Source organism: Herpailurus yagouaroundi, unplaced genomic scaffold (genome assembly GCF_014898765.1).
Source record: "Herpailurus yagouaroundi ecotype Mexico unplaced genomic scaffold, PumYag 29, whole genome shotgun sequence".
Lineage (NCBI taxonomy): Eukaryota > Metazoa > Chordata > Mammalia > Carnivora > Felidae > Herpailurus > Herpailurus yagouaroundi.
The window spans coordinates 100,193,648-100,220,437 of record NW_024412377.1 but is presented as its reverse complement, the minus strand read 5'-3'; the positions used below and the strand labels follow the sequence as shown (position 1 = coordinate 100,220,437).

The window sequence follows — 26,790 nt, the reverse complement described above, 5'->3', positions numbered from 1 at the left end:
CACTGCCCTCAAATGCATGATGTCTTTTCCAAGACTGTATTTTCCCTTCGTAACTTGCAAATCTTAAAGAAAATATATAGGTAAGCAAACTGTAAGTATTAAGTATTCATTTCAATTTTTTTCATTTAACACACTGATTTGATATATCTCAATTTTGGGAATTTCTGAATAAACAAAATCCTGCTTTCAAAATTTACCCTGAGATAAAGGCTGGACCATGATGCAGGCAGCCCCCAATTTCTTAATTTTTAATATGCTTTGACATTGAAACCTGTGCTGTACAATATAGTATCATTAGTCATGTATGGCTAGTCTGAACTAAAATGAGCTGTAAGTGTATAATACACACTGGATTTTGAAGACTTGGTAAAAAACAAAATGTAAAATATCTTAGTAATAATTTCGTATGACTATATTAGGATGACAATATTTTGGATATATTAAGTTAAATAAAATATAATTAATCAATCTCACTTGTTTTTCCTTCTTTGATGTGGCTACTACAAAATTTTCAATTACTTATATGGCTTGTATATGTGACTAACATATTTTTATTGGACAACCATGATTTAAACCTTTCATGTTTATTTATTTATCCATGTAACCCAACCAACCAACGAAATATTTATGAACATCTATGATTTACCAAGTACTATTCAAGGCACTGGGGATACAATGCCGAGGATAAACAGGCATGGTTCTTAACTTTGCAGAACTCACGTTAACCAAATCAATCACACAAGAAATGTAAAACTTCAACTGTAAAAGCCATAAATAGAAAGGTACATTATGTTGAAAAAGCCTATATTAAAAGTAATCTAATCAGGGGCACCTGGGTGGCTCAGTCAGTTGAGCATCCAACTTCAGCTCAGGTCATGATCTTGTGGTTTGTGGGTTCCAGCCCCGTGTCGGGCTCTGTGCTGACAGCTCAGAGCCTGAAGCCTGCTTCAGATTCTGTGTCTCCCCTCTCTCTGTCTCTCCCATGCTCATGCTCTGTCTCTGTCTCTCAATAATAAATAAATGTTAAAAAAATTTTTTTAAAAGTAATGTAATCAGGTAGGCCAAGGTTTCCAAGAAAGTAATGGAATGGACAAAGGAAGAAAGAAATAACATTCCAGACAGCAAGAAAAGCACATATAAATATTTATGGGCAGGAAAGACTAGGCTTAGATAAGACACTAAAAGTGTAGCATGACTGGAGGGAGTCTGGTAAGGAACGAAGTTTAAGAAAAAGGTAGACCATGCAAAACCTCAAAACCCAAGATAGCCTGAAGCCCAGCAGAGAAAGGATAGTGTAATGCATTTTCTTTTCTTCCCTGGGTCTGAAATACTTCATTTCACTTTAGAAATTTAGATACTGGGGCACCTGGGTGGCTCAGTCGGTTAAGCGTCCAACTTTGGCTCAGGTCATTATCTCGCGGTCAGGCTCTGTGCTGACAGCACAGAGCCTGGAGCCTGCTTCAAGTTTTGTGTCTTCCTCTCTCTCTGCCCTTCCCCTGCTCACACACTGCCTCTCTCTCTCTCAAAAATAAACATTAAAAAAAATTAGAAATTTAGGTACTAATTCTTTCAGTGGGCTAACATTCAACTCCTGATTTGGTCATGATCTCATGGTTCATGGGATCAAGCCCTGCATCGGGCTCTGTGCTGACAGTGCGAAGCCTGCTTGGAATTCTCTCTCTCTCTCTCTCTTTTTCTCTCTCTCTCAGAATAAATAAAAACTTAAAAAAATATATATATAAAGATTTGCTATAGGTCAATTGACAGGTTTTCACACAGGTACTGTGCTAGGTACTGGGGAAAACTACCCAGTAAGGAACTTTTATTCAAATAATTTGATAGTAGAACCATGAAGATGCATTTACATAATGATAACATTACTGGAATGTTACAAAACTTTGCCAGAAGTTATTTGATTGTAATAATTTTTTTGTTAAAAATAATTTTTTTACCTTTATTTTTGAGAGTGAGAGAGACAGACAGAGTGTGAGCTGGGGAGGGGTAGAGAGAGAGAGACACACAGAATCTGAAGCAGTTCCCGGCTCCAAGCTGTCAGCACAGAGCCCAAGGTGGGGCTCAAACTCACAAACCATGAAATCACGACCTGAGCCGAAGTCACACACTTAACTAACTGAGACACCAAGGTGCCCCTGATTATAATTACTTTATGATCAAGGCATACCTTAATGACCTTAACTTGGCTTCTAAAACTAATTCTTTCCAAGCCTTCTAAGTATCAAAAACAATTCAGTAATTTGAAAATATTCATGTCTTTCAAAAAAATTTCACTTTTACATAAATCTTACAAATATAACTGGAATCTGTTTCAACAAGCCTTCTAGATGCACAATGACGTTTGGGAACCAATGGGCTAATGGAAATCCTTGTACTATGAAATAGAAGTGGTCAATTACCATTCTTCTTGAAATAAAAATCGAAGGCACAAACCAAGAAAAAAGCACGTATATGAAAAGGCTAAATAGATGTTAATCTTTAGTTAGGTTATAAGGAGATTATTATGATGACTAAAGGAGGTAACATGTAAAACACCTAGCATAATGCTTAGCACATAACAGCTGCTTAGTCCATGTTTTATTTTGTTTTTAAGTCTATATATTTATTTTGAGACAGAGAGAGAGAATGGGGAAGGGGCAGAGAGAGGTGGGGAGAGAAATCCCAAGCAGGCTCTGGAGCTTCACTACTGGATAATCCAGTGCAGAACTTGACGCGGGGGCTTGATCTCATGAACTGCGAGATCATAACCTGAGCTGAAATCGAGTCAGACACTTAACTAACTGAACCACCCAGGCGCACCAGAGTCTATGTTTTCTTTTTACAAAATCTTACAGTTAAGTAAAAAAGATGAGCAATGGTTTGTTGAAAAGTTGTGGCTTAGGTTGGGCCCAGAGAAAAAACAGGCTTTTGATAGTGGAGGAGGGAAAAAGACATTTTAGATCATGGAAAATTCAATGAACAATGCTAGCAGAAAATGTCAAGATGCCATTCGGACCAGCAGTCAGATTGACATATGGTAGATGTTCATCTGTTCAACTCATAACTAGTCCGTTTCTGAGACAATTACCTGACTTAACAATTTACCAAAGTCTGAACCTTTCACATCCATTGTCCATTCAGATTGCTAGCACCAATAGCACAACTAATAGGAATTCTTCTGCCTTTATGTATAATGACTCCATTCAATTAAATGTTAGATCAAGGGGCACCTGGGTGGCTCAGTGGGTTGGGCAGCTGACTTTGGCTCAGGTCATGATCTCGCGGTCCGTGAATTCGAGCCCCGAGTCAGGCTCTGGGCTGACAGCTCAGAGCCTGGAGCCTGTTTCAGATTCTGTGTCTCCCTCTCTCTGACCCTCCCCCATTCATGCTCTGTCTCTCTCTATCTCAAAAATAAATAAACGTTAAAAAAAAATTTTTTTTAATAAAAAAAAAAAGTCAGATCAAATATCAAAGTCCAGAGAACAAGCTGTTAAGAGACATGAGATATCCATTGTTTACTTGAGCACAGCTATTTTTTAAGTGTGGCTCTCAAACTTGCGTATATATCAGAATCATTGAGACAGAATACCAAACCTCATAGCCAGAGTTCCTGATTCATTAGATCGGAGGTTGGGCCTGGGAGTCTACACTTCTGTCAAGTTCACAGTTGGCTTTGATGCTATTGGCCTGGAGATCATACTTTGAGAACAATGTTCTGTGCCCTATCTTCCTTTTTATTTAATACTTCCTTGTTTTCATGGAGCACATTTTCCAAAAGAAAGCTTTGTAGGAGTATGTGCATTTGTAAGTTTACTTTTTATTGTGGGAATTTCCAAACCTATGCAAAAATAAAGAATAGGATAATAAACCCCACACACCACTATTCAGCTTTAACAATTAACGTTTCTGGCCCTTCTTATTTCATCTATACCCTCCTCCAATTCAAGCCTTTCCAGATGAGTTATTTTGAAGTAAATTCTAAACTTATCATTTCATCTGTAGATATGTGAGCATGTATCTCTAAAATAAGACTTTTTTTTTTTAAATTTTTTTCAACATTTTTTATTTTATTTTTGGGACAGAGAGAGACAGAGCATGAACGGGCGAGGGGCAGAGAGAGAGGGAGACACAGAGTCGGAAACAGGCTCCAGGCTCTGAGCCATCAGCCCAGAGCCCGACGCGGGGCTCGAACTCACGGACCGCGAGATCGTGACCTGGCTGAAGTCGGACGCTTAACCGACTGCGCCACCCAGGCGCCCCTAAAATAAGACATTTTAAATGCTGCAACAAGTAAATGTTTTGAGACATTTCAAAATGTTTTTATCTGCCCTTTTGGCATTTGTTTAATGGTCTGGCTGGATAAAGAGTTCAGTGTTGAAAATAATTCTTCAGAAGAATGAAGGCATGGCACATTGCATTCTAGCTTTCAGTGTTGTTTTTGAGACGTCCACAGTAATTTTGAATCCTTATCCTTTGTTGTGACCTGTTTTTCCCCTCTGGAAGCATCCAGGATCTTCGTTCTTCCCAGTGATCTGACTCACTACAATGACATGTCCTTAATAATGGTCCTTTTTCATCTATTATGCTGGCCTTTCAATGTGTAAACTCACGTCCTTTGACCCGTTCAATGTGTAAATTCACGTCCTTTACTTCTATGGATTTTTCTTCTATTCTTTTATTTATTTATTTTTATTTTTTTAATGTTTATTTTTGAGAGAGAGAGACAGAGAGACAGAGCATGAGCGGGGGAGGGGCAGAGAGAGTGGGAGACACAGAATCGGAAGCAGGCTCCAGGCTCCGAGCTGTCAGCACAGAGCCCGACGCGGGACTCGAACTCACGAAGTGTGAGATCATGACCTGAGCCAAAGTCGGACACTCAAATGACTGAGCCACCCAGGCGCCCCTCTTGTATTCTTTTATTGATGTTTCCTTTCTTCTCTGTTCTCTCTTCCTGAAGTTTCTACTCTTCAAATGTTAAAACTCTTGGATCATTCCTTCAATTTTATCTTTTCTCCTATTCACTATCTTTATCTTCTCAATTTTCTGGGAAATGTTTATAATTCTATCTTCTAACCCTTCTGATTTTTTAAAATCACTGCTACCATATTTATAATTTACAATAGCTCTGTTTTATTCTTTTTCTTTTTTATAGTGTACATTTTTGTTTCATGATTCCAAATGCTCTCGTCTCTCAGAATACAGAGAAAACAAACTTTCTTCTTTATTTTTGTGGAATATTAGAATAGTTTGTTACCTAGTCTTGTATTTACTCTCTTGATCTCTTTCATACTGGAAACTTCATATGCCTGGTGATCTTAACCGTTCATTTTTAAGAGTTGGGGATCTACAAAGCTGACTGGAATCTGTAAAGTTATGCATGGTTAGTTTATCAAAGATGAGCTTCACTGCTGGATAATCCAGTTAGGCTACTTTGTTGGGGAAGTTCTGATGTTATCTTTAGGTCTTTCCTCTTGGGCTGGTCAGATTCTCTAGGAGTCCCCAGCAATTTACTGCCCTCAATGAGAATATCTGTCACCTACTGTATGGGTAGCCAAGTGGGGAATGGGGTAAAGTTAAGGTCTCAGCACCCACTTTGCACATTTCCCTTAATCACCTCTATTTAGTATCATTCCTTGATTTCAATAGTTTCTATTGCCTATTTCCCCACTCTTCAGCCTAGAGAGCACTATTTTTTTCTCTCTATAGAATAAACCTCTCCTCTTTGTCAGGTTGGTACAGGGATAAGTCAATCACCCAACTGCACAGTTGGGAGAGAAAAATCTGGGGATACGAGTGTTTCTTAAACTGATAATCAATGTATCCTCTGTATTTTTTTTTTTTTTTATCAAATTCCATCTCCGAATTCTTGTTTCAAGAGGTATCTGGCACTGCTAAAGTATTACATTATTGTGATGTAAATCTAGTTCCTAACTTTTTCAAATGATAACTTAGGATTTGGATTTCTAGGATCTACTAATTTACTGTGCAGTCCATCAGTTTTTCAGTTTCTAAAATGCTCTCTTCTATTGTCTCCTCTCCTGTTCTCCCTTTTCAGGTTAAAGATTTTTTAATTCATTTACTATGGGCAAGGAAATAAAGTGGAGGTGATGAATTTCCTAATTTTTAGTTTTTTTTAATGTTTTATTTATTTTTGAGACAGAGAGACAGAGCATGAGCAGAGGAGGGGCAGAGAGAGAGGGAGACACAGAATCCGAAGCAGGCTCCAGGCTCTGAGCCGTAAGCCCAGAGCCCGACATGGGGCTCGAACTCACAAACCGTGAGATCATGACCTGAGCCGAAGCTGGACACCCAACCAACTGAGCCACCCAGGAAGCCCTGAATTTCCTAATTTTTAAAAAGCCAAATGCAACTCCTTGACATCTTTCATAACAGGAGAAAACTTCACTTCATGAAACTGGGTTTATGTGTAAGTTTCAGAAATCATTACCCAACCCTGTCCCTTGCTCTCAATACATTATCATTTCAGAGACCACCTTAATTTCTGGATGAGCTTCAACTCATCACAGCCTCTTGGGTCTCTTGGTTCCTTACGATCAATTTGTAAGTGACTTATTCTTTTTTAAGTGATTAAGTATATTTTTAAAAGAAATAATTTTTGCAGAATATATATTCTGTAATGTGGTGACCAAGAGAACATCTCATTCTTTATCAGCCATGGTCTTCTTCCTTCAGTGAAGAAACAACAAAAGTCAAGCCTACACAGTACTCACTCCCAAGAAGCAGCTCAACGGCAGTACCAGTGAATTCACTACATGATGAGGTGTAAGCAGGTAATTTGAAAACTAAAGCTTTCTCAATTTAAAAAAAAAAAAAATTTTTTTTTAATGTTTATTTATTTTTGAGACAGAGAGAGACAGAGCATGAATGGGGGAGGGGCAGAGAGAGAGGGAGACACAGAATCAGAAGCAGGCTCCAGGCTCTGAGCCATCAGCCCAGAGCCCGACGCGGGGCTCAAACTCACGAACCGTGAGATCGTGACCTGAGCTGAAGTCGGACGCTCAACCGACTGAGCCACTCAGGCACCCCTAAAGCTTTCTCAATTTAATTAAGCAACAGTGCACCCCTGTACACTCAAACTAACAAATAAAAATAAAAAAAAAAAAGAGAGAAATATCACCTCTGTACAAATAATGTATCTAATATCTAATAATAGGGCCAACATCTTTGTAAATTATACTGGGAAATAGATAGCCTTCAAGGGCTCCTAAGAAATCAGAGCAAAAAGTCAGCAAAATAGGGGGACCTGGGTGGCTCAGTTGGTCAAGTGTCCGACTTCGGCTCAGGTCATGATCTCATGGTTTGTGAGTTTGAGTCCCGTACAAGGCTCTGTGCTGACGGTGCAGAGCCTGGAACCCATTCGAGTTCTGTGTCTCCCTCTTTCTCTGCCCCTCTCCTGTTCACTCTCAGTCTCTCTCTCTCTCAAATATAAATAAACATTAAAAAAAAAAAGTCAGCAAAATATACATTCAAATATGATTATTTTAGAAATAGAGCAAGAGGGAGAGCAGGGGAGAAGGGCAGAGGGAGACAGACACAATCTTGAGCAGGCTCTACACTCAGCACAGAGCTCAATGTGGGGATCAATCCCATGATCCTGGGATCGTGACCTGAGATGAAATCAAGAGCTGGACGCTTGGGGCACCTGGGTGGCTCACTCAGTTAAGCATCTGATTTTGCTCAGGTCACAATCTCATGGTTTATGAGTTTGAGCCCCACAATGGGTTCTGTGCTGACAGCTCAGAGCCTGGAACCTATTTCAGATTCTGTGTCTCCCTCTCTCTCTGCCCATTTCCTGGTTGCATTCTGCCTCTCTCTCTAAAAAGTAAACAATAAACATCAAAAAAATATATAAGAATTGGATGCTGAAGTGACTGAGCCACCCAGGCGTCCTACATTTAAATATATTTTAAATGTGATTTATTTTCTGATGATAGTGACAAAAATCAGTCTGTTAGGCTAGGAGAAGATATTTGCCAAATACATGTCTGAAAAAAAAAACCCTATGTCTGATAAAAGTTATGGTATTTGGTAAACTTAAAGAACTTTCAAAACTTAATATTAAGACAAACAGAGGGCACCTGGGTGGTTCAGTCAGTTAACTGTCTCACTCTTGATTTCAGCTCAGGTCATGATTTCATGGTTCATGAGTTTGAGTCCCACGTGGGGGTCTGCACTGATATTGTGGAGCCTGCTTGGGATTCTCTCTCTCTCTCCCCCTTTCTTTCTGCCCCTCCCCCACTCATTCTTTCTCTCCCTCTCTAAATAAATAAATAAACAAGTAATTGAAAAGGAGACAAACAGAAACAAAAGACTGAATGTACATATCACCAGAGATACAAGTAACAAGCAGATGAAAAGATGTAAAACATCAATTATGAAAATGCAAGTTGAAACCACAATGAGGTATCACTACATAGCTACTAGAATGGTTAAAATAAAAAAACAAAAAGTAAAAAATAAGTGCCAACAAAAATGTTCAGCAACTGGAATTCACATGCATTCTGGGTAGGAATATAAAATGGTACTGCCACTTTGAAAAACAGTTTGGCAGTTTCTTTTAGAGTTAAACATACACTTAACCATATGACCCAGCAATCCCATTCTCAGTTTTCTACCCAAGAGAAATAAAAGCAAATATTTACACAAACCGCTGCATAGTGAATAGTGAATATTTACAGCAGCCTGCTTATAGCAGTCCAAATCTGGATACAAACACATATCCCTCAGTGGTGAATGGATAATTAACTGTGTGCATCTACATAGTGGAATAGTACTCAATAATACAAAGGAACAAGTTAGGGATACATGCAACAGCATGGATGACTCTCAATAGCATTATGGTAAAAAAAACAAACACCAAAAGCTTTATACTTACTGTATGATCCCATTTATATAATATTCCGGGAAAGCCCAAACTACAAGAGCAGTGATTTCCAGAGGGTGGGGATGAGGAGTCTATGGACTACAAAGGGGTAGGAGAGAACTTTCTGAGGTGATGGAAACTGTCTATATCCTGATTGTAATAGTGATTACATGACTGTATACATTGATGAAAGCTATAACTGTATACGTAAAAGGGGTGAATTTTACTGGATGCAAATTATACCTCAATAAATCTGAGTTTTAAGAAGGCATGACAAGACTTAAAAAAACAATAATCAATAGAACAAGGGGAAAAAAGTCTGTCAGGAACATGCAGAAAGCATATAAAAACTTAACGTGTTTATATATATGTATTATAGAAAGACAGAAAGGAAGAGACAGAGAAAGAGCGAGCCAGTAGGTGGAAGAAAAGTGGTCATAGGAAATGCATGAGAATATGTTGAAATAGGAGGTGAAACATATCTTGACTCAAATAAGTCACCTGCATCTTTTTCTCCCTTAATAAAGGCTTTGCCAGATTCTCCTTTTCCTTTTTTTTTTTTTTTTTTAACTGCAGACTTTCTTTTAAATATAAGTATCTCACAAAGTAAACTTAAAGAAATCTGGGTGCCTTCTTTATGCCAAGACTGGACAAGCACCTTTATGTTATTTTGTTTAATACACATAATCATCCCATAGTTAGATCTTATCCCCCTTCATCTTTAATCAGGTAAGGAAGATCAAACTCAGAGCAATTCAGTAACCTACCCGAAGGTAACTTTGGTGGTAAGAAGAGCCAAATGTAAACCCTGGTGTGACTTCAGAGACCATGAATGGTATGTTAAGCATTTTGGAAATTCAGATATAATGCTAAATAGGCACCTGGGTGGCTCAGTTGGCTAAGCGTCTGACTTTGGCTCAGGTCATGATCTCGCAGTTTGTGAGTTCAAGCCCCATGTCAAGCTCTGTGCTGCCAGGTCGGAGCCTGCAGCCTGCTTTATCTGTCTGTCTCTCTCTCTCTCTCTCTGCCCCTCCCCAGCTTGCGCTCTGTCTCTCTCAAAAATAAAATAAACATTAAAAATAAAAAGATATAATGGTAAATAAAAATACTAAATAAAAACTGGTGTATGTGAAGCTTAAAAGACCTTCAGGAAAATTAGGAAAACAAGCCCCTTGCTGTTTTAAGCACGGAAATCTAGAAAATTTTGTATATTTCTTGCTTTATGGAAACTTCAAGGCTAAAATACAGACTATATTTATTATAGAGATTTAAGAGAAGGCATTAATACTAAGTCACAAATTTAAAGAGCTACTTTATAAATATTTAACAGGCATGTTCCTGCAAGTCTTACACAAAATAAAATGCATCACATATACATTTTTTCCTATGTCATGACATGTGATACAATAACACCGGATGGGAATCAGGAGACTTGTGTTACAGTTTTAATTCAGATTATTTTGTATTATGGGTTGAATTGTGTGCTTGAAATGTATGCTGAGGCCTGCATACCTTAGAAATTAACTTTACTTAGAAACAGGGTAGCAGAGATGTAATTAGTTAGGATGATGTCACACTGGAGTAGACTAGGCCCCTAATTCATTATGACTGGTGTCCTTATAAAAAGGGGAAATCTGGACATGAATAAGCCCAAAGAGAGAACACTATGTGAACATAAAAGCAAACATGGGAGAATTGCATCTACAAGAAACAGAATGCCAGATAGCCAACAAACAAGCAAAAGCAACAGAAGGAACCCACCCTGATAACACCTTGATCCAACTTCTAGTCTCCAGAACTGTCAAACAATAAATCTGTTGTTTAAGCCACACAGTTTGTGGTACTCTGTTATGCTAACCCTAGCAAACAAATTACATTCTGTAATTATATAATTCTGAGCAAATTATTTTGACATTTTGGGGCCTACATTTCAATAGATATACTTTTTTTATATTTTTCTTACAAAAACCTTTTACCAAACATTTTAAATATTTCCTATTACATTTGAATTATTTGAGTTACATTATATGAGTTACACTCGTTATCTAAAGATAGAAGATAGTATTTCCAAATGAACTGAATAGCTTATTATCTTATATTATCTTATATCTTATTATTATCTTAATAATCTAAGATTCTAATTTCTTTTAGAAATTCAGACGTGAGTGTTCTTAGAATGAGAATTATCAACTAATATCTTATCCCGTGCTTATACTTGCATACACCCTCCTCTTTCCACCAGTTCAATGTAGCAAAATTACACAGTTGATAAAAAGCCAACTTCTTAATTTCTCACTAATCTGGAGTTCCTTGTATAATGAATGATTGTTTATGGCACTACTCATCTTTGGTGATATCTAATTTGCTGAACAGTATTCTGTATCATAATTTCTTATTTTATAATTTTTGGGGAGTCTGGGTGGCTCAGTCAGTTAAGCGTCCAACTCTTGATGCTGGCTCAGGTTGCAATCTTGCTGTCATGAGATCGAGGCCTGTACTGGGCTCTGTGTGGAGCATGGAGCCTGCTTGGGATTCTCTTTCTCCCTCTCTCTCTCTGCCCCTCCTCCACTGGTACATGCATATTCTCTTTCTCTCTCTCAAAATAAATAAATAAGTAAACATTAAAAAAAACTTTTTAGATCTAATTACTCTTTAACACTTAAAATTTTTTGTTTAGTTTTATAGTTTTCTTACATTTTGAACACTTCCTTCCCTTGCTTTTACATCTCTATTGGCTTCTTTAATTCTGCCAGAATCTTTCAACTTCTCCTCCAACCCTATATACCTAAGAACTATTTGGCTTTAATTTTTAAAAATCTAACCATAAACATTTTCACTATCTTTCAGTTTTCCTTCTGAAAATATTAAACCATAAAATTGGTGGATAAACTTACGTATAACCAACCTCTAAGAGTAATAGGAATTTCATTCATTGGGTAATTAAAGAAGTTCTACAAAGTTTCAGGTACACAAAGGCAAATACCTAAGGTGAGACCTGGGACTACAGACCCTAGGCAAACTAATTCTAAAGACATTACTATTTCTGTTATACCAAATATCTCTACCTACCTAATTCCCAAAATATCTTATCTCAGTAAATACAAACAAACCACTTCTTTTATCTTCATGAAAGGATCAGAATTGTTGGTTGACAAACTATTAGTATTATAATTTTAAACATGGTACAAAGAGAAGGAATACACAAATCAAGTGAACAGAAGAGAGTGTAGAAACAACTGCAAATACACATGGATTTGCTGCTGGAATTTATAGTGAAGGTGACATTTCAATCCAGTGGAGAAAAGGTGAATTATTCAATTAATGGCATTAGAATACATAGTCATTTGAAGAAAAATAAAAAAGCTAAATTCCCCTATCACTCTTTAGGCTTAAAATAACTCCCACAAGAATAAAACTCAAATATAAATTTTACATGAAAATATAATTACATATTATATTGTATATAGTCTCTGAAGTAGGAAATACCTATCTAAACATAACTAAATGCAGAAGCCATAAAGGAAAGGTCAGTAAGAGTATGTAAAAAATTATAATTTCTGTAAGGCTATAGAAGACTATAAAACAAGGTAAGAATAAACAAATGACAAATTGGGGAAAATATTTGCAACAAATATGATAAATGGCCAATTATCATGTTATCAAGAGCTTCTATAAATCAATAAGGAAAAAAGAGAACAAGAGATGAATAAATGATTGGAAGAGGAAAAAGAAATATAAATGAGCTATAAACATACAAAGTACTCAATCTCATAAATAGAAAATGCAATTTAAAATATGGGGCGCCTGGGTGGAGCAGTCGGTTAAGTGTCCGACTTCAGCCAGGTCACGATCCTGCGGTCCGGGAGTTCGAGCCCCGCGTCAGGCTCTGGGCTGATGGCTCGGAGCCTGGAGCCTGTTTCCGATTCTGTGTCTCCCTCTCTCTCTGCCCCTCCCCCGTTCATGCTCTGTCTCTCTCTGTCCCAAAAATAAATAAAAAACATTGAAAAAAAATTTTAAAAATAAAATAAAATATTAAGGTACTATTTTTATCTAGTAGATTGACAAATATTTTAACATTTGCCAAAACCTAACTTCCTCAATACTTCAGGGTATGGGGAAATAGAGACACTCATACATTATTGGTAAGAGTGAAAAGTGGTACTCTTTTGAAAGAGCCATTTGACAGTAACTATAAAGAAATTTTAAAATAAGTTTGTTCCTACAATAGTCATTCAGTAAAAAATCAGATATGTTCTACATGTCCAAAAAAAGGGAGGAGGCATATAAACAAGATATGGTACATCCATACAATTCAACAGAATGTAGTAAACACGTCCAAGTCATACTAAAAGAAAATAAGGTAAAGAACAATAGATTTAGTATGATACTATTTGTGTAAATAAAAATGAAGGACATAAACATACAAACGCTTGTATGGGCATACAAATTATTGGAAGAAAACACCAGAAATTTAACTTTATTCCTTGAGTGCAGGACTAAGAACAAAGAGAAACATTCACTTTTTCATGCCACAGATTACATCTTTTTATCAGGAGTGTTTTATTTAAAAACAGAACTTTAAAAATAAAGAACAGTTTAAATATTCCATAAACATTGTTTTTGATTGAAGAAATACAATTAACATATACTGAACACCTACCATGGCTAGTTTTGTAGCACAGACTGGATCTTAAGCAAATAAATTATAAATAAACTATTATAATTCTGAAATTCAACTTTATCTTTCTATAATCATTTACTCTACATACAGATAGTTCATTTTTCATAAAGTGAAAAAAGTATTGCTTTTCTTCTTACCCACTGCTTTCAATCCCTTCACATTAATTTTTTCCAAGTAACAAATTCTCCCAGGAAATATTTTGTTCCTTGAAAGTATTTCACTCAATTCATTATCACAAAGCTAAAGAACATGATTAAAATAATTAAGAATGACTTAATTGTTAAACTAAAATAAGAGCGAATTTAACAATAAATTAGGTTCTATCAGAAAAGGTGGGCTCAGATAGTAGGTTCAACAATAAGTAGTATGTTAAGGTTACAGCAAAGTCACGATTCAAGTCCAGATTTCTCCACATATGAATACTGTCTATTTTATAAGATGCCATGTGAGCAAATTCAACACTGCCATTTATTTTTTGTCTTCAGAGGTGAAGTGATATATATCATAGCCCATATTTAAGAAAAGCAAAGGATACCTATTTAACAGAGACAATTAGTATTACATTTTTGTTATTTAACTCAAGTACATGTTCTATTTGTAAACTTCATTGTCAGAAACTCATAGAATTCAGTTGTATTTTATAACTTCCTTGATATATGGAACAGTGAACCTGTGAACCCACAGTCAAGGAAAAGACTGAAAGTTGAAGGAGTTCAGGAATATAAATGCTTGTGTTTCTCCTTACCACTTGTTTCACGGTCTCTAAGACTACCACTCAGAATTTGCTGCCTCATTCATCTTTTTAACCTTCCCTACCACTATTTAGCTTAGTGAACACCACTAGATTCCTTCCTCATCTCTTTCAAATTGTTTCATTTTCCCACCCATTTCTTTGACCCTATACCACAATGAAAGATCTGTAGGCAAATATAGGTATAACAAAAACAACAACAAAACTACAAAGAACAAAAACAAAAACTACAAAGAACAGGGTTTTTTTTTTTTTCTGAGATGCAATGTAATTATTTACTAAAATTTTTTTTCCTTCAATAAGCCACACACTATTACTATAGTTCATAACTCAAAACTATATTTAACTCTACAGAAACAAGCGTAGTACTCTAGGAATACTACTATTTAGTAAACAATAAAGATAAAGTTTCATTCCTCCCCATTTTCACATCAACCAACAGCTTATTTTCAAAGTGTAGTAGCTAATAAGCATCTGACAAGATACAAAAGAAGGAAGGATAGGAAGACTGGAGGAAGGACATTTCAAGATTGTAATCCACTGTTCTGTCCTCTAGCATATACAATAATCTATCTCAAGGGAAATAAAACCCCAAAATACAAAACTAGAAACAACTTCAAAATACACCATGATGTACAACATACAAGTCAAAATAAATACTGAGCTTTTATATGTTCAAAATATTTCTTTAAAATTGTCCCTAAAAATGGAGAGTAGTAGTTTCATTCTTAATACTTACAAACAATTCCTCTATAGGTTTTTCCCACTTAACACTCAACTAAGTTTGTTTTCAAACTTTGAACATATATGAGGGGCAGAATGTACCAAAAAAACCCAGAAAAAAACTGTAGGGTTTCCCTTAAATGTGTAACATATACATACCTGAGTCAGATTTAGAAATCGACACAGATTCAAAGTATACTTTTTATTTCTACAAGCAATATAAATTTTATCATAATGTGAATTCTCTTTGAAAGTATCAGTATAATCTATCATTAAGTTTTAACATACCCATTTCTGGATTTTAAGACAACAGTTCCCTTAACTGACCTCCATTTAACAGACCTGTTTTAGCCAACACTTTTTTTTTTACTTTTATTAAATAATGGCATACTGACTACTCTCAACTTGTAAGCTATTTTTAATATATTTAGGCACTTCTGATCTCACAGGTTGAGTTATGTTTAACAAATCAGTTGGTTGTTCTCAAACCTGTTTATGCCAGTTTACTTGTGATCCTTGCATAACTTAATTAATATTAGGTAAGTCTATGGAATACAAGGGCAAAAAGAGGGTTGTTTCTATGTAAACTAAGTTGAATGCAAACTAAGTAGAATGACTCAATAAAGGTGAGTCATTCTTTAAAAAGGTATTGAATTAGACAAAGGTGAGACATCTGTAAAATATTAAGGAAAACATAAAAAAGTCAGAAGATCCTATACTTAGGTCTTTCAAAACTATCTTTAAGCATTTATCTCACTTTAGAGAAATCAAAACTGGAAATTGCAAATCATGCATTATGGATATATTTACAAGCACTCCTCTCAATTTCACATTTGAGGAGATGGTGTTAGCATTACATCAAAAAGCTGGCAAATGCATATAAATTTGCATATTTTAAGTTAAAATTTTAAAATGTTAAGATACATTTTTTTTTTAGTTTTCTGCTTTACCTTCTTCAATAACCTACCATGTAATTGTCATTATCTCATCAGATATGAAGTCTTCAAATGTTCTTTTTTCTGCATCCCTTGTTTAAGGGCTTGCTGTAACAACTAGATATATAGTACCCATCTTTATAAAGTAATAGTATCTAGTAATAAACACTGTAAAATAACTTTATGGAAACAAGTATTAGACTTTGTGCTCCACAGAGGCAAAGATCTTTACTTGTTTTGTTCACAGATATATCCCTAGGACCTAAACAAGTTCCTAGTGTATAGCTGATGCTCAATAAATACTTGTTGAATGAAGAATAGGAACTTACTGTGATGACAGCCTTGCTAAGACAGATGGATCCTCTGCAGCCGTACTCTGTCTCATCTTCAGATTTGTAGTAACTCAGAGTATTATTTTTCAAAACTACCCAACGATCCTGCCACCCATGAATGTAGTTTGTCCACTAGAGGTAAGGGGATGGGGTGCAAGGGAAAAGAAAAACAAAATATAAAAGTCAGTATTTTAGAAATCCAAACTTTCTGAAACAAACAATCTAATTTAAAACCAAAATGTGAAAAGCTCTAACTTAATTATAAACAAAATGATTATGGGGCACCTGGGTGGCTCAGTCAGGTAAGTGTCAGACCTCAGCTCAGGTCATGATCTCCGGCGATCCATGAGTTCAAGCCCCGTGTTGGGTTCTCTGCAGAGCCTGCTTGGGATTCTCTCTTTCTCTCTCTCTCTCTCTCTCTCCTCCCTCTTTCTGCCCCTTCCCCACTCACGTGCTCTCTTTCTCAACTAAACTTTTAAAAAATTGCCAAAAGACGAACTGGCACTTCATAAAACAGGATATTCTGTGCTGACAGCTCAGAGCCTAAAGCCTGTTTCAGATTCTGTGTGTGTGTGTGTGTGTGTGTGTGTGTGTGTGGTCTCCCCCTCTTATGCTCTGTCTCTCAAAAATAATAAACGTTTAAAAAAATGATTGTAGACAGTGAAAAGTTGAGATTTTCTACATATGATTTTCAGTAATTTTTACAAAATTACAAATAAATATTGTATTCTCTTCCATTTAATATTTGAGGAATAAAACTGTTTCAGTTAAAAATTCTGCTCTTCATTTGTGTGCTTCATCCTCCCCTCCTCAGCAACTTCATGAGACCTGGATTGTTTTGTCCCTGCCATAATTAACATATTCAACAGAAAAGTCTGGTTATGTAGCCTCTCATTCTCTTACACCAAGTACTGCATGAAGCTTTGTAAATCAACAGAAGTATTAAGCTAATCATGGCCAAATTCTACTTTGGTTGTAAGTTACTAATATATGAACATATATGATATTTATGACCACATCAAAGTAAAAATACAAGATCATTAATCTTTAAAAGTCTGTATCAACTCTACTGTTTCCCCCACAGAACTCAATGCTACATATTTAAAAGTTCATTCATTTTCCAAGTTTCTCTGAATATCTACTTTTTAAATTCAAGAGTAATAATATATTGTGTATTAAAAAAACTAGTTTTCAAAAACATACTTGGATTATCAGTTTCTAGTACCTACAAATGGTTTCTGTGTTGCTAAAGTCTTGATGCACAGTACAGATCACAATCAATAATCTTGCAAAGGCGGAAATGTAACCTCTATGGGAATTCTTGATTTTGCATATTTTAATGCTCTGGGGGTTTTATGTATGTAAAGACAATTCCAAAAACTATCTAATTCCAAAACTATCTGCCAAAAACTAATTCAAAATGGATTGTTAAAAATATATTGCATTGGCTCAGGCTCTTTACCCATTGAGAAATCTTTACTTTTCTATTTCCTACTCAATATGTTTGAGACATTGCAGCTCTTAAATCTTCTAAGGTTCATCTTTACAACTCCTCCCTAAGAGCTTATCTATGTTGGCAATTTAATACATTCTCTCCTCTGAGCTCTCTAATCACCATTTCCTTATTTCTAATTCCCTGTGACTTACCATTAAATTACACAATGAGTTGAAATAATGATGGTTACATGTAAAATTGAATTCATCTCCTCTTATAAGGTACATTTTCCTCCTTATGTTTCTATTTCCTTGGCTATACTGGTATTTGTGCAACCTGATTCATATTCAAACCTGGCTCAGTGCTCCTGTACTATGTGGACAGAACAGAATATACAAAATCAGATAGATTCTATTAGTTGTGTGATGAGTTTTGACAAGTTATTTAACTTCTCTGTGCTTTAGTTCCTTTCCCTATTATTTGAATGGCTAAAAAAAATCATGAATGCCTCCACTACAGTTTTAACAGATACTGTTCCTTGTCAATGTCTATAGCCTGTCATCAACTCCTATTCATCTTTCCTTCATATAAAACCCTTACATTTGGCTCTTCTTCTCTATTTTCAATTAATACAATGATTATCAGGTTACTAGGCTCTTAGAAAGGCTTAAGAACCTTACCTCTAATATCTTCTGCATTTTATTTCATAACTTACATAATTTTACTTATTATGCACATAGGCTTACTTATCTCACATATTAATCTCAATGAACCTCTAGCTCCAAAACTTATGTGGACAACTCCCCATTGTCTGTAATACAAATTATTTAGACTGGCATACCTTAACGCTGCCTCATTCCACTTACTGCCCCTCAGAGGGCTGGTAACTGTGTGACTGTGGTCAAATTGCTTACTGTTTCTTTGTCAAACTTTACCTCTTAAAGTTGTCAAGATTAAACAAGAATAGACTTAGAATACTGCCAGGCACAAAGTATTTTCTCAGTTGGAGACAGAGTTATGCAGAGCTAATGAAGCTTAAGCTTCAGTAGCTTCAGTGCAGTTCACTAGAACAGACCTCTTCCAGAGTGACAGAATGGGCCCCAGCAATTGTGTACCATAATTTTATACTTTTTTTTATAGAGGACCCATTAAATTACATAAGCTTCAGGCCCCTTTACTCAGTAAATGTTAGCTCCTACTATCACAACTAGAAGGTAGAGTTTTGGTTTCTCATAACGTCTCCTCACTCTTCCCCAACTAACAAAGACAAAGCAATATGCTAGACACAGCAGAAGAATCAAAGATTTCTGTTCCCAAGAGTTCAGCAAGCACAATTTCAAGAGGAAAAAAAAAATCATTTACAGTAAGAGTCAGAACAAGTTACAAATAAAATAACTATGGGAACCCAAGGTAAGGAGATCTGAAATGGTTGGCAAAATAAAGAAAGGCTTCATGGTAAAAATAGTTTTTGAGATAAACTCTAAAGGTGGATAGAATTTCAGCCAACAGTTTGGTATGTGGGGAAATAGAAGATAAGGTAAACCTTGAAGGATTGAGAGAATTCATAATAAGTTAGATGAGATTTATTTTATCCAGGCTTAGTTGCTCTCAATTCCCACTAAGGCATGAATCTTTTCTCATCAATGATCCACCCTGATATTGTTATAACCACCTAGAATTATTGTCTATCCAGTATTTTTGGAACCTATGTGCTTAAGGAGTGATTCTACAGAAAATATGCTTCATAGGTATTTCCATGTATTTTAAATTACCATATACAAAATAAAACTTTGGACTGGTATATATCTTTTCTTAAAATTTTTAAAAATATTTATTTATTTATTTTTTTAAATTTTTTTTTCAACGTTTATTTATTTTTGGGACAGAGAGAGACAGAGCATGAACGGTGGAGGGGCAGAGAGAGAGGGAGACACAGAATCGGAAACAGGCTCCAGGCTCTGAGCCATCAGCCCAGAGCCCGACGCGGGGCTCGAACTCACGGACCGCGAGATCGTGACCTGGCTGAAGTCGGACGCTTAACCGACTGCGCTACCCAGGCGCCCCATTAAAATATTTATTTATTTTTGAGAGACACAGAGAGACAGAGCATGAGTGGGGGAAGAGCAGAGAGAGGGTGACACAGAATCTGAAGCAGGCTCCAGGCTCTGAGCTGTCAGCACAGAGCCTGACATGGGGCTTAAACCCACAGACTGTGAGATCATGACCTAAGCCCAAGTCAGACACTAAACCGACTGAGCCACTCAGGCACCCCAGGACCAGTATATTGCTTTAAAAAAAATTTTTTTTACATTTATTTATTTCTTTTTTAGAGACAGAGAGAGAGCACAAGTGGGGGAGGGGCAGAGAGAGAGAGAGAAAGACACAGAATTTGAAGAGGCTCCAGGCTCTGAGCTGTCAGCACAGAGCCTGACGTGGGGCTCGTACTCACAAACCATGAGATCATGACCTGAGCAGATGTCGGACGCTCAAATGACGGAGCCACCCAGGCACCCCAGGACCGGTATATTTCTAATATAAGTTTATCCCCTCTGTCCATTCCAAATCCACTCAATTTTGGAAGGGAAGAAACAATACAAATTAGAGACTTACCTACATTATTCAATTGAAGGAAAAGAACAGTTGCTGAGTTCTATCTAACTCTTGTGCAAATTACCAAGTGAATACAAACGGAACAAAATATAGAAGTACTTTACATTTTAAAACATGTATTCAATATAAAATACTCCTGATTAAAAAGCTTCCAGAAATCATTTTATACAACCATATACTAAATTTCAGGGAAATTTCCTTCATAGCTGTTAACAAAAATACCAAAAACTATATTCCTGCTAATACTACATATACAGCAATACCAAAGTTATTTACGTACCAGAGAAGTGATAAAAAAATACATTTGTCCATATTTAAGTATCAAAGAGATACTCTTCCATTTTTTGTCATAAGGTATGTGTACTATACTGCTCTGTATATAGTGAATACTCAGAGTACTGGGGACTCTTTTCACCAGTCACTACTCCCGCCCCCCCAAAATAGTGGTATCAAATAGGTCAAAAGTTCAGCCTGTTTTATAAAATACCACTACTAGAGCACTAATTTGGAAGTCTGCTTCTCATTTAATGGGAAAAGTGATGAATCTACCAGAATTGAGAAGCAAATTCCTTCTGAAATTCCACCTGAAAATGTGTATCTACTACACAATGTGTTCGAGAGATTCCTAAATTACGAGATACATTTAATCTAAAGAAACCCTAGGGAGGTTCACTTTAATGAAAGCCTTTCACTGAAATTCCAATGATCACATATCAACACACATCATGACTTTTCTATGTAAATAAAAGTTAACACTTGGCAAGTCTTAGTTCTGACAGACTCCTGTCTTACCTAAGGCCTTTCTCATCAGCCTTCTAAAGACAACAGAAAAACCTAATATGAAACAAGTCCACAGAAATGTCCAAATGCTTAGCCAAAGTATGTATACTGGAAGCAGCATGGTTTCTTAATAGCCAGTAGGCTGCACATGATCTTGTATCTTATGACCAGCTTGCTGAGGGACTGGCCATTTCTAAAACTTTAACAGGAAGAGAGAAGGAAGTAATAAAGGCAATATGCATCTTATTAGGCAAAACTTTGAACGAATAAACAAGCAAACACCCATATATTACCAAAAGAAAAAAATCAAACATCTCAAAAAGGGCCTGATCGAATTTAATTAACTGGCCTTACAGTCCTACAACTATATGCTTTGCTAAAATTTTGAAAGACGGTATTTAAAATGTTCAGGAAAGGTAAGATGTGTTTTCCTTACTCTGGCCCTTTGACTGCAATAATATTTTATTATTAACAGTGTTCTTCCTGGACTAAATAAAGGTTGGCCTCTATTCTGACTTGTTCCAAGTTACTTGGACTAGTTCTTGTACCTATCACGTGCCGAGTCGACAGCTCTTTTCTGAACTGGGGAATAGGATGAGGGGAAAAGTACAAAAGTCACCTTCCCTGAGATCTCTCACTGTATCTAACTTGGCATAGTTTACCGCCTCAGTTTTCCGCACCATATCCAGTTGCTCCGGCAACTGTCTACACAGCCGCGTTCAGCGAATCCTCCAACCCTGCTCTCCATCTCCGAACTAACCTCGTTTGCGAGGTCCGATCTGCACTGCTCCCAAACCCAGGCATTCGAACACTGCTGTTGCCCAACCCGGGCTCCTATGGCCAGGACAGATGCCGCTCTGAGTCCCAAGTCACGATACGCATGCCGCTCCCAAACTGAATTCGGGGCTGGGACGCGTTTTCTCCGGTCTTTGGCCACCGCCGCCGAGCCCCAGGGCAGGCGAGCAGGACAGTCCCCTTCTCCCTCCCACCCCCACCCTCACCCCGGCCCGGGCACTCCTGCAGCAGTACTCAGCCCCGCACCCAGGCACATTCCGCAGCCCCCGCCCCGGGACAGTCCACCACTCCCGCCCAACCCCACCCCATCCCCTCAGCTGCTTGCCTCACAGCAGGTGAAGTCTGAGCAGGAGGCCCTCGGACGCGCGGGCTGCTCACCTTGCTGAGGACTCCGCAGCGCTCCACAGGCGGCCCGGACTCCGTCTCTGGATCCTCCTCCGAGCCCGACGAGTTCCAGCTCTGGTTATCCGACATGGAGGCGCGACAGCCGAGCGGGAGACCGGCCCCCGCTCCCTGAGCTGCGCCGGAGGAGGCGCCCAGTAGCCGGGGTGAAGGGTCGGGAGATGGCGAAGGGAAGAGTGCCCGCTCCGGCGCCGGGGGGAGCTGGAGGAAGCACGAAGTCCGGCCGCTGAGCCGCCGCCGCCGCGCCTGACACGGAGCGGACCGGGGAAGGAGGACAAGCGGCGAAGGAAGCCTGCCCTTCCAGCCGTCAGCAGCCGCCGTCGCCGTGACCCCTGCGCTGCGCCCGGCGCCACCACCCGAACTCAGCCCCCTCAATGCCAATCTCGTAGAAGGAAAAGGAAAGAAGGGGAAAGAAAATCCAGTTGCAGAGACACGGGTCCACTCACACCTCCGCTACCGCCGCCATCTTCCTGCCTGGCCCACTATTTACCCTCCCCTCCCCTTTCCCCTCCCCTTCGTCCTCCCATTCTCCCCCTGCTCCCCGCCCCGTCCCCCTCCCAACGTCTGACGAACCACGCCGAGGGCTGGAGGTCCCCTCCCGCACCCTACCTCCGGTTCTCCCGGGTGACGCCGGGTAGAAAGGTGGGAGGAGCGGAGAAAGGAGAAGGGGTGGGGTCTCCGTTCTGTTGCATTCTGGGAAAGACGCTGCTCCTTGGGCCGTTCAGTCGCATGGGAGTTGTAGTCACGATCCTGAGGTAACGGGTGAGTGTTCCGCGCCAGCAAGGCTCGTATCCTTAGGGACCGGTGGAGCGGTGGGAGGGCTTCGTTTGACAGTTGTGTGACCCACCTCCTCGGCCACGATTCTATCTCTGCCTAGAGTGTTTATGACGAGCCTGCTGAGGTTGCGGGCCCGGACGTGAGATAACTCTCCGCTGAGGATGCCGGGCCTGCCTTCCATGGCGGTTTCCTGGAAGCCGGGGAGTATCGAGCCGCTTTCCTGGGTGGGGATGTACGGGGCTCTTCTGCTTCAACCACGGGCCAGGGGTTTGCGACCTTTCTAGTGAGAAAGAGGTTTCATTCTGCCAACCCCACCCCCCTGCAAATTTTGACGGTCTTTCATCTCGCTCTTGAGAAGTTAAACTTAGCGCTTGACGTTTCCCGCCTTTGAAGGAAGAATTTTCAGTCACTTCTAACGTGAGCAAGTACTTCGCATTATTAGATTTACAGAGTGTCCTTTTTGTGGAAAGTAAGTTGAAGATATCAAAGAATAAATGACGTTTGTGGAATTTTAAAAGTAAAATGAGAATGTGAAATGATAGCCTGGAGTTTAAGTTTTAAATAAGTATCTTCCTGAGAGCTAGGTTAACCATCTCTACGGACCTATCTCTGTCTGAGACGTAGGGAAGGTTGTATAGTAGAAACTTTACGAGAAAACCCAAAATGCAGTAGTCTTATTGAATAATAAGAGATTAGACAAAATAGGACTAGAATTGAAGGGGTGCCTGGGTGGCTCAGTCTGTTGAGTGTCCGCCTCCTGCTTTTGGCTCAGGTACTGATTGATCCCAGGCTTATGGGATCCAGCCACCCACCCCTCCTCCTCGGTTGGGCTGGTACTGAGGGTGGAGCCTACTCAAGATTCATTCTCTCCCTCTCTCTCTCCCGCTCCCCCCCCCCCCCCGCCCCTTTCCTCTGTTCACGCGTTCTCTCTCTAAATTTAAAAAAAAATTTTTTTTTTCCTAAGGCTAGAATTAGGAAGACCAAAAGAAGATATAATAGATCTTGGTCTATTTTTACATAAATTATAAGGATAATTTTTATTGTGAGATCTTTAATTTTGTAGCTTCAGTTCTTTACGTCTTGTCAATTTCCTAATGATTGCCAACAACAAAATTCGTTACTAAACCTTAAGAGTACCTGCGCACTGCAGGGACTGAGGATGGGAGTGAAATTTTGAGTCTCTAGGGGAAAAGGCACAGTGGCCAGAAATAACTCTGGTAGAATAGAGGCCAACTAACTGGGATCTTTGGGAAAAACCAGAATGATAGGAATTGTCTGAGAAGGACCTGTGGTATCTTTTCATTTGCCTGATGCTTATAGATGCTGAGTCTGTTGTAAATAGGTTACAGATTGTTTTTCCATTGTAAAATCAAGTAATCATTATTAACAGCCATTCAGATGAATAAAACCTTGAGATAACGCTTTAGAAAATACTTTGACAACCTGTTAATTAACACAAAATCCCAAGGTTGTCATTCAAAAGAGAAAAAATCCATGTAGCATATTTTCCTCTTTATTGAATTACTAAATTATGTCTTTAGAATTTTGAATACTGTAGCAATTAAGTTTCGTTTTCTCTTTTGATTACCTAATACATATGGTTAGATGTAATATTTGATTCTTTAAAGCTCTAGGTTTTATTTTCATTTTGTTTATTTTTATTTTAGAGAGAGGGAGGGCGAGCTAGGGGGGAAGTGGGGAAGAGAGAGAGAGAGAGAGGGAGGGAATCCCAAGCAGGCTCCACACTCAGTGCTCAGCCGGACCCCACAGCCTTGGGATCATGACCTGAGCTGAAATTAAGAATCTGTTGCTCTACCGACTGAGACACCCAGAGGCCCCTTAAGCTCTGAGTTTTAAAAGGACATTAGTCTTAAGGGAATGATTGTGAATTTGAGAAATCTACTTCATAATGCAACTTAGAATCATGAGAGCATAGAATACGTTTATATTGAAACTGAACTTTTTATCATATTTTGGCATTTCTAAGTTTTGTGTGGTTGCAACCATAATCACTTACATCTCTGAGGTTCCCACTTTATTCAGTAGGAAATTGTTTCACTGTAGTAGTCTGTTTGTAACTATAGGAGTGGGAGAGGGGCATTCTGAGAAATAAATCATTTAACATGTATGAAATTCCCATTGTTGAACACCAAACATATTATTTCTATTCAAGGGCATAGCACATGATAAATGTTTAAATGGATGTATTAGACTGAATATATTATTTTGTTCCACTAGAAGGTGAGTTCTGTGGGGACAGGAATTAAAATTTTTTTTCATCCATTTTTTCATAACTATTTTCTATCTTTAGTCCCTAGAATAGTGCTCAGCATATATAAGGCATTCATTCAATATAATTCAGGTATTATATCCCATCTTCCAGTTAATAATTTAATTTAACAAACATACAATGTGCAGGATACTATGACTGGGTGATTTTAAGATAGTAAAAAGTTAAAAAAGAGGGGCATGGGGGCTTTTCCTTTAAGGAGATTATAACAGAAAACAAGGTAAGAAAGGTACACATGTAACTTTAATAGCTGAATACTATTTAAGAGAAGGTAAATGACAGACTGGCAATGACAAACTCTTTTCTTTAATCCTGTTTTCTAATCCTGTTTTTTAATCCTGTTTTCTAAAGCTAAGTTAAAACAATAGCTATTTGGAATTTTAAAGAAAAAAGGATTGTCCTTATTTGCTGATCTCCTTATACGAAGTTATCATGTAAGTTGTGTAAAGAATCTTGTCACATTTAAAATAATATAGTGGCACCTGGGTGGCTCTGTGGGTTAAGCTGTTAAGCCTCTGGCCTCTTGGTTGCCGCTCACGTCATGAACACACAGTTGGTGAGATCGAACCCCACTTTGGACTCTGCTGACAGCTCAGAGCCTGTGTGGGATTCATTCTCTCTCTCTCTCTCTCTCTCTCTCTCTCTCTCTCCCCCCCCACCCCCCGCCTCTGTCTCGCTCGCACTCTCTCAAAATAAACTTTTTAAAAATAAATAAATAAAATAATATAAATTGATAGATCTTTTATGACTTGTTACTGTGTTTGTGACATTCAGCATGTCCCCTAAATGCAAGTTTAGAAATAAAAGCTACTCTTCAAGTCTCTTTGCCTTTCCAGTTTAACCAGAACTGGTTGTTCCTTTAAATGCATTTTTTTTTTCATGTTTTGAATACTAATTGATCATATTAGCTTCTCAATGTTCCTGTCAGGACTGTTCAAGAACCATGTAGTTTGTGCCACTATGGTGATTCATGCTAGTTCAGGGTGAGCAAGCAGACAGTTCCTGAGTGTGAATCCTAGCTGGCCATCCTTAATAATCATGATTTTGGATGCATGTTTATACTAACTTAATAAATGACATTATTTTAACTAGTTGCTGTTTATTACTATATATATTCCCAACTATTATGCTGTTAAATACATTTGTAAATGGATATTTGCATGTTTATCAAAATGGATATTCATTTTTATGGTAGTAAATGCGTCTATGTCCTTTTTTTTTATATAAAAAAATTTTTTTTAACGTTTATTTATTTTTGAAACAGAGAGAGACAGAGCATGAACGGGGGAGAGTCAGAGAGAGAGGGAGACACAGAATCTGAAACAAGCTCCAGGCTCCGAGCTGCCAGCACAGAGCCCGACGCGGGGCTCGAACTCACAGACCGCGAGATCATGACCTGAG

The 26,790-nt window shown here is 38.1% G+C and overlaps 2 protein-coding genes across 9 annotated transcripts in view; one reads left to right on the top strand and one right to left on the bottom strand.

Moving 5' to 3' along the window:
- The window catches only part of CERT1 (ceramide transporter 1), a 113,242-nt gene extending 90,228 nt beyond the window's left edge, over positions 1-23,014 (bottom strand). Inside the window, exons 1-3 of one of the 3 annotated variants that reach the window (XM_040450664.1) lie at positions 22,932-23,014; positions 22,299-22,704; positions 16,298-16,432 (exon numbers count right to left, since the gene is read on the bottom strand). In XM_040450664.1, the coding sequence (XP_040306598.1) occupies positions 16,298-16,432; positions 22,299-22,704; positions 22,932-23,014 (624 nt within the window). Of the gene's footprint in view, positions 1-16,297; positions 16,433-22,298; positions 22,772-22,931 lie in introns of those variants that run through there. The other 2 variants (XM_040450654.1, XM_040450645.1) reach the window with 2 other exon arrangements.
- Positions 22,970-26,790, top strand: part of POLK (DNA polymerase kappa) — a 73,030-nt gene continuing 69,209 nt past the window's right edge. For 5 of the 6 annotated variants that reach the window (XM_040450616.1, XM_040450625.1, XM_040450608.1 and 2 more), the window contains exon 1: positions 22,970-23,084. The gene's annotated coding sequence lies outside the window, so the exon portion shown is untranslated. Of the gene's footprint in view, positions 23,085-23,157; positions 23,517-26,790 lie in introns of those variants that run through there. The other variant, XM_040450580.1, reaches the window with a different exon arrangement.